General features: G+C 37.5%; 1 protein-coding gene across 1 annotated transcript; it reads left to right on the top strand.

Moving 5' to 3' along the window:
* Positions 1-2,400: 2,400 nt before the first annotated feature.
* Positions 2,401-4,341, top strand: LOC110374449 (uncharacterized). Its single transcript, XM_021332159.3, has 4 exons — positions 2,401-2,560; positions 2,730-2,956; positions 3,450-3,630; positions 3,996-4,341. The coding sequence occupies exons 1-4, from the start codon at positions 2,530-2,532 to the stop codon at positions 4,181-4,183; spliced, it is 627 nt and encodes a 208-aa protein (XP_021187834.1). The 5' UTR covers positions 2,401-2,529; the 3' UTR covers positions 4,184-4,341.
* The last annotated feature ends 4,772 nt before the right edge of the window (positions 4,342-9,113 follow it).

Consider the following 9,113-nt stretch of genomic DNA (forward strand, 5'->3'; position numbering starts at 1 on the left):
ATATTTAAAGCTATTGATTGAACTTTTAAACCCAGCCTTACATCCATTGATGTGGTCTATTTATTAAATAAACTGCAATACACAACAGATAGCAAATTCAGAATCTGCAAACTCAAAACCATTACCCATTACTGTTTTATTATAAACAACATTATCAAGTCTTGGTACGAGTATATTCATAGGGCCGTGTTGCGGTCCGCTGGTGGGCCACCAGTGGGCGTGATGTGTCGGAGCGGCGCGATCTAATCTCCACAGATAACCAAGCCACATAAACTAGCGGGAACGCTGCGCTGACGCACCTAACTGAACATACGAATACTCGAACATTTAATACTGCTTTTTGTTTACTGAATTCAGATTTCAATAGTGGGACTGTTTGGTTACTTTTGTTCTACCTGCAGGTAAATTTGACTGAAAATCTAGCTTAAAGATTATTCCGCAAAAGTTTTTGATGGTGCTTCATAAAGTACCTACAGACCCAAAAAGTATTTTCCCGACGTTTCCATTTTTTTTTTCTTTTCTATTTTGGTTCTCACGAAAGCTTATGATAAGCATTTGATTAATGACCTCAACACACTGTTCCATAGACTATCGATTATGACAAATTGTTATGTCATTTTACGTAAAAAATTGAAAAGTTAAGTAAATTGATTACCTAGATTAAATATTCACAGAATTAATAAAACAGTCATCGAAAGCTCATAAGGTTAAAACAAAACAACGACATGTTACCATCTCATTTGAATTCAGACAATTTAGAAAGTTCCACGATATGTGTGTCAATAAATTGGTTGATTGATGACACAGTTATTAGGCACATTTTATAAATTAGACACGCGTATGTATGTAGGTAAATGAGTGTGGAACCTAATAATAGATTTAATGAGCGCAGTCGACGTCTACCCATGATTTATTGTCCAATATAAATTGGCGATGGAGTAACGAAACGCTCATGTAATTGCTTATGCGTGCCTTGTTGAGTGTTACTAATTTCTTGCCAGGCTCTATTTCCCAGAGGTATGGCTAATTTAAGTGCGTAGCTGCTGTGAATAAAATCGTATTAACTTAAACATTAGATGGATGCTAGCTAAAGTTCTTCTTTAAGCTTTGATTAAGTACTTGTAATTAAGCGTGGAGAACAATATGGGAGTACAGGAATCAGACACCTTCTTTCATGTAATTATTAGGTTAACGTTTATCTTTATATGCTCAAACTAAAAATAAATACTGCACTCAACTTCAAAGAAACATTAATTCATTCAACTTTCTTGAAATCATAAGAAACGACAGATGTCACACTTCGTGCAACGTAACAAAGGATGGTAATCAGGCGTTCGATACAAGAAGCGCGTGCGCACCTAACCGCAACCCCATGCAAATCCATATTTACTACATATTTATTGGAAAAAATATCTTATGTTGGTCGCGTAAAGCTCCATTTCGATTGTAGTTTAATTTGTAAATATTCGCAAGCAGTTGATGGATAAACGGAAAACAAAGGACACGCGCTCGCCTTTGTCTTTAACCACACGGAAGTTTCAAAAAGCCTGTGGTCCAACGGTAACACAACACTTAGGACGTGTATGAAACATTTTGCAACACAATAATCATATTTAAACAGCTTATATTCTGAAACATTTGTTCTCAGACTTGTTTACTTTTAGGTTCGCTTTTCTTCTAGCTGGCAGGGTGCCTGTGTGCACCGCATACTTCGCACATAGGGGTAGCTCGGCCCTGCTACTAATTGCAAGATTGTGTTCCATTTACCATAGTCCGGATAAAAATAACCTCCATAAAATGCACGTTAACTATAAATGCGCGTATGTTCAAATTACATAAACAAATGGTATCCACATTAAAATGTATCGTTGTGCAAAAATTTTCCACCTCCTCCAAGGCTACGTACTTCTTGGACCTCTCAAAATAACAGGAAAAAATTGTCCAATCTCCAAAATTGTCACCAAATCATGTTCGTAAAGTGTGGATTGATTAGTATTATCGCATTACGAGGAATTGTCTCGTCTGGCTGAGGACGCAGACGGGAAGTCGCTGTTTATTCTGTTTACCGTGCGGTCATCGCGACATCAACCAAGGCGGTGGATAAGGATCTTTGGATGAGCCCATTTTGTTGAAATATCTTGAGTTTTTGAAGTAAAGTTTTCAATCACACAAATTCAAAGTAGCTGTATCTAAAAGAATATAATTTACCTAATCATTCAGAAGTAGAAGATCATTAATGAGTCAAGAAACACTCATCCTTACGCACTCATCCTTAGTTATTATTGTGTCCTGACGCTGAATTAGGAAGAGGTGTCACATAAGGTTCTTTCTTAGACGATGGCAGCAAAGGAGCACCGTGTTTTTTTTGTCACAATTCGTACCATATAGGTACGCACAATAATTCGCGAGCAAAAGTCGCCGTCTCCAATATTCGGAGATGCAGAACGTTAGTTAATCCCGGAGTCGTTAGTCGCAATCAAGTCATTCAGTTCATTACCGCAGTTGCCCGTGCGCAGCCCAGCTCCAGACATGTCGTCGACGGTCACATTCATTTTCACAGGTATTTATTTTGAATATATTTTATTCTGCCCTGGTCTTACTAATTATTTTGTGTACTTTTTTTCTTAGGACTTCATTGCTTTATCCTCTCCGAGGGTTTATAATGTTAGATTAAAATATTGTTGCTTGGGCTACTTTGACATGGAAACTTACCATCAAATTATTTTCAGTGTTAGTGTTAAACGCGGCAGTGGATGCCGTGGCTCATCACTCGCACGACAAGAGCGACAGACACGAAAAGCATGAGAAGCAACCAACTTGCCAGGAGTTCACCCAGGGCCTCTCCTTCAATGACAGCCAGGCTATCGGCTCCTGGCATCTGCTACATATTAGGAGAGAGAAAACACAAGGAGGCGGTGACACTCACTGTGTTGAGTTCAGCGCTGTCAATGATCAGGTACATGGTTTTAAAGTCTTATCAAATGAAAGGTGAAGCCCGCCACTGTTGCTTAAAAAATACTGTTTTGTTTAAGAACATCAATGAAACAAATAAGTTTCCGTTTTGAAACTAACAAGAGACATTGTACTTCAGTCGTATGTTATCTCAAAAAATGTTTACAATGGTAGAGTGAGGATAGGAAAATCAAAGAAAGCATATGTAGAACTGTATAGTAGATCGTTTATTTATTGTTGCCAAGATAACTGCCGATCAAATAGAAACGTCGCGAGCATCTTTTATATTAGGTATTCTACATGAGTATAGCTATTCCAGCCGATTAGCTAGTATAACTCTATTATACGTTGTGCGCAGTTTTCTCACCCACACGTTTCAGCGTGTTGTTAATTTGCAATATTTTTTACCACCCTCCACACGGTCTATAAAACTAAGGACATAATTGGGAATGCAATCGAATCTTATACTTAGTATGTCTTTTAATTGTACCCACCAGGAAAGAAAAGACCTAAAAGAACTGCTCGGAAAATTCGTGGAAAATCTGAAATGGGACAACCTCGTTCTGAAAATGCAGATTCCTTGCGCCAGCCTGAAGACCAATAAGACTCGAGACTACTACCTGGAGAAACTCGAGGGAGATGGATCCTACAGGACTTTGCAGATGCCTCCCAGCACAGGTAATAAGTCGTTAAACTTAAATAGGTGCTTTTCGATTTTTGTAAAAAGTTTGTAGTCCATATATACATAGATATATCTGCTATAATAAATTGCGATAAGTATGTGATAAGTTTTTTCCTCTGATCAAAGGAAAAGTTCCATTGTAGCTACTTATCCTGCCTTATGTGCCTTTAGTAAAGTTTGTAGTTTTTGTGTTTCTTTATAACAATACAACTTCGTTGATTTTGAGCAGGTGATTTTGTAGGTAATCATTAAGATGACTGCACCTGTCTTTGTTGTATTGTGAGCCGCGTAGGAAGGACTTAAAACTATTTAACATATGTGATATATAATTATATGTAGTATTGTTTGTAATATTTCGCAGCTAAGCTGGATCTGGCGGAATTCCACCGCTACCCCATGCGGCTTAAGGTTGTGGAAGGTCAGTACCTCGGTATGATGGATTGCCATGAGAAGTTTGTCTTCATCCTGGGCAAACAGCCACCAGAAGGCAAGGAAATGGACGAGAAACTCAAGAAAATGATCGAGGTCTACTGGCCTGAAGAACAGTAAATTTACAAGGATCTATTTTCACTATAAAGGTTTTTTTTTATACTATAAACTGTTTTTACTATAAAATGATATGTAAACATGTATTGAAGAAAAAAGTTTATTGTAATATGTACATTTCGGTGTAATCATATGTATTAAGGTATTTATTAAATAAATGTGACAATGTAACTGAATATTATTGATACTGAAAGTTTTGTGGCAACCATTTAAAATAGATAGTTACTTGCCAAAAACTGTCATTCATGTCTTTATACATAGTTAAGTGTAAATAACGTAGGTTCTCATTTTCAATGTAATAGTTCATTTAACTTTTACTAAAATATTGTGGTAGACTATTGATTACATGTCAAAATGATATTAAAAATCTGTGTCTCACACAACTGCATGACACACGATATACAAACAATAATAAGTGTAATTGCTGTTCTATTTCCGGCAGGTTTAGGAAATTAGTATCGAAATAATCACAAAACCAACGGACCCATTACTTTGGAAGTCACCCCACAGCGCAGCCCCTGCGTACTAAAGCACCACTCAAATTAAGTGTGGTTCGATCAACAGTCATTTTCGGTTACAATTAACCACACATTTGAGTGAAAAGTCAACCACCCACTCCAATTGATTTATTGTGTCCTACGAGTTCCGCCATTTTGTGGCGGATGTGTTACAGCGACTAATTGTTATTTGCTGGAAGCGATTCGATACTCTGAAATTTCAAATGAATGTGATAAATATTGAGACGTACCTACCTTCTTTCTGTACCTTATTTTGTAGCTAGGTTCTTTTCGTTAAGTTCTGAAACAAAAATATTTTTATGTTGTAATAGGTACCTAAATGAAAATATCTACTACTGAGCAAACACTCAATAGCTTATTCAATGTGCTCGGCTTCAATAAAAAAAATGAATAAATCTTACGATTCCAAACGACATTAACTTAGAACACTTCGTTAAAGTTTCGAAGTACGCTTACATTAGGCACAAAGGTACGCTCGTCTTTTCCATATTTAAATGCACAATGTCGCGTGTCGTGTGCCACGAAGGGTGCAACGCTGTTCATTTGTCTAAACGCAGTAGCGTTTTGAAGGGCCCTTCGCGGGGGCTGGGAAAGTGTTGCACTTTACAAAAAGTTAAATCGCTCCTCGAAACTTCGAGTGGCGCTGCCTGTTTCGGTAACCGTTGAGCTTTTGTTTAATGACGACTACTTGACTCCAGTACTCTATTAAATGACGTTGTATACAAATCTAACTATGTGTGTTCCATTAAATAGACACCCACATTGCTTTTAAAGTTCAACTTGGTAAGTATATAGATAGAACCTTTAAGTTTTCTGAAATAGCGACGTTACTATGTAGAAGTTAATTCATATGAAGCAAAACTATCAAATACAATGTACCACTTTGTAAGTTGTTAAATTAGGTACTTTCTCCTCAAGTTATTACCTCGAAATCGACATGAAATCCTTGGTCGCGTCGCCGTCGTATTATTAAAAGTTCAAATAGTAATAACCGCCAAATAAACCTGATAGGAATCGAGAGAGAAGAAATAACAATCAAAAATGTAATTTCAGGCAGTTCAGCGACTATATCGATGGCAAACTTTTTCAATTACTATGGCAGGAGCATAATTATCGTAACAGCGAAATAATCATTGTAATTACATGTCAATTTACTATACAAGTAGGTACTACAGCCAAATGAGAAATTAATGTGAATTTTATTTGAAACAAGCATACAATTGATGCAATTTATTTAAAACTTGTATGCTGTGCATTATTTTCTATTAGACTGATTAGGTGAAAGCCATCAATCGTATTCAGAATGGTACCGAATGGCATTCTTGTTCCAAAATTTGGAACGTAGGTACCGGTATGATGGAATGGATTGCTCATAAATATTTGAAACGTTCCAATTGTCCATCATTCGCACAATAAATCAATGTGTGCAACACAAGCCGGCGAGCAGCAGCGACTGTGTAGCGTGATTGAGCCGCGCCGTTTACCGCACTACACACCTATAATTACTACATATACTACCTCGCATGTTAATTGTTGGGAAAATTCGGAACGAGCGTAATGAGCGAGGGTGACTTTCTGACTTGTGGGAACGCGCCTATTGCCAATTAAATTAGACTGTTTAATTATATCTCTACCGATTCCTACAGCCGCTAATTTGAGGCCCATGTAACTGTCACTCGCACTAGTAACTAATTAAGGATAGTTATCTACGAATTATTAGGAGTTTTTACAATGTGGGGGAGTGATTTAATAGCCTGAATATGTTACAGAAATAAGCTGATTTGCCCTAATTAGAACTGTTAAATGTGATATTACGTATGAATTTTATTACTTTTCGTCGCCTTCTTTTTTTCCGAAGTGGATGAATGTTTTGTTATTTCGATTGTAACTTACATGATTTTTTTTTATTGAGGTCGCATAGGCTGTCACTCATTGTAAATACACTGGTGTTCAGCTGTATCCGGTCAGTCTGGAAGCTAAATTTAATTGATGATGTGCACCTCAAATGATATTTTGTTACCTAAAAATCCTATAAAATATTAAGGACATATTAACCACGTAAAAGTAGTCAAAAGTTACAATTTAGATGTCGTCCTTAGACCGCTCAAAACCACGCTACATTTAAACGAGGATAGGTAAATACTTAAAAGCTCACACAAAGCTCATGTGTATTGAACTTCGTACACAACACTTAGTGATTTTGCTATTTAAAGAAAGCAATGGTTTTTAGAAACATCTGCAAACTATCTACCTATGTACTCACTAATACTGAGTAGGTAGGTGCCTAATCTGAATTTCTACATCGGTATGTTTACCTAAGAGATCCAGATTCTTGTCAAACACCTGAAAAAAAAAATTGTGTTATTTTTCATCAGCTTTCAGTGGTATAATTTAATAACGTTATGCAAAGCTTCGTCGGTATAGCACCGTTTAGCACTCGTAGTAAATTCCTCGGATTTGCATAGCTAATCGGCTGGTTAGCTACACGCACGCCGGCGATAAGGGAAATATGCTGTTCAATGATTTATACTCGCCACTTCATAGGTATTAGTTCTGTACATTTATTAGACATAACAAGGCAATTTGTTGGTTTCGTGATAATTAATGCGAGTTCAACATGTAACGTTAAATGTTACTACTTCCTTTACCACCTAACTTTTAGAATAGGTACCTACTTATTTTAGGTACCTGCCTACATACTTACCAACACACCTAAACTACCAATTGTAGATGCTTACTGGACAAATCTACGAATTCAAAACCTTCATAACGACTAAGTATATCTACGTAACAGGGGTTTTCAATATAAGTTAGTTCGTAGATCAGATGATAGGCACGGCAATCAACATCAAACGACTGACGACAATTTTCTCTCTAATTTTGGTTAGTAATAGCATATGAATTACAATCCTTCGGGTAACAAACCGAGACTAAGTGCAGCCGAATGTTTCCGCCGGTCCCGTCTCCGCGGCCATTACGAGACGACGCCGATACAATTACCAGCCACTGAATAATTTGATAGGGAAAATGATTGATACAACAATCACACGTAATCAGAATCGTGTCGGTGCGATTAGGCCCCCGCGGGCCGCGACAGAGGGCGCCGCGCCGCCACAAACCCGACAATTGCTCACCGACGATTTAATCAAGTCCCCGTTCCTAATGGCTTTCTCTCTTCATTAAATTGTAATAATGGACACTGTTTTTGTCTTTGCGGTGTATATTGGGCGTGGTCATCTTAATGTAGCTAATGATCTCTGCCTGCCTACACACCTCAAATGTTATTAAGAACAATGCTGGAAGCCTACCGTTATGTTCAACGAAATTATTATATTCCCTAATAATGATTACCTAAGAAACCTAAAAAGGTTTTGACGTGCAAAAGCGACTTTGATTCGTATCTGAGTCACATTAGCATCTGAATCACGATTTCCATCAACACTAAGTTTTTCAAAGTTACCTAATTTATGTAGAAGAACTAGCTTGTTTTCGGAAACGTTTTACGTAGTTAAACGTGGTACCCGACATGCGATTCAACAATTAGCGAGAACACTCAGGGGTGAAAACGATAAAAATAAAGTTAGTCAACAAATAATTAAGCGTCCACTTAAAAACCGATTGAATAATGCTACCTATTTTTCTGTGCGAAGCGTCTAGAAATATCGTCAAAAAATTTCAGACCATCTTCTAGGCACGTCCACAATATCAGCAAAATATGCTTAACTATCTAGGCTTGCTTTGGGAAAACGGTGGTTCGGTCGTGCCACTTTATTGCTCGACTTGGCGGGGCCCTAATGTGTCCCAAGACAACCTATATCTGGTGCACAAAGGTAGGTAAGAGCAGACAGACAGAAATGTACTATCTATTCCTTCCCTCTCATAGGCCGGGAAGGAGGGCCATTGTATACCACTACTACTGAGATAGATCAGCTCAGAACCAACAGCTTAACGTGCTTTCCGTGGCACAAGAATCTATCACCCCAAACTCGTCCCTGCTTTCTTAAAGTTTCACGCAATTTTGGTCTAAGACAGGAACCAGACCCGAGTTAACGACAGCAGCCGCAGTCGTGCTTATGACCTCTAGACCAACGAGCTGCGTGTCTCTCTATTACACTATTGCAGGTGAGTAGATTTCTATGTTTGTCAATTTATGTTTTTACCTTTACAATTGGTGTATTGTGTTTTGTAGGTCTAAAAAGGCAAACAAAAATATTTTGTCAATAGTTACCATTAATCCAAGAAATAACCCATTTAACCAATGAAGTTCGTCATCACATTTTATTTATGAATTTACTATCCCAAACCAATTCAGTCCTTAATAAATATGTTTTGAATATCAACTCTAACTATCAATACACTAATGTTGGCAATATATTCACATTTATTGCTCTTACTTGACATTTCTTACTCTAATC

Source organism: Helicoverpa armigera, chromosome 5 (assembly GCF_030705265.1).
Source record: "Helicoverpa armigera isolate CAAS_96S chromosome 5, ASM3070526v1, whole genome shotgun sequence".
Taxonomy (NCBI): Eukaryota; Metazoa; Arthropoda; class Insecta; order Lepidoptera; family Noctuidae; genus Helicoverpa; species Helicoverpa armigera.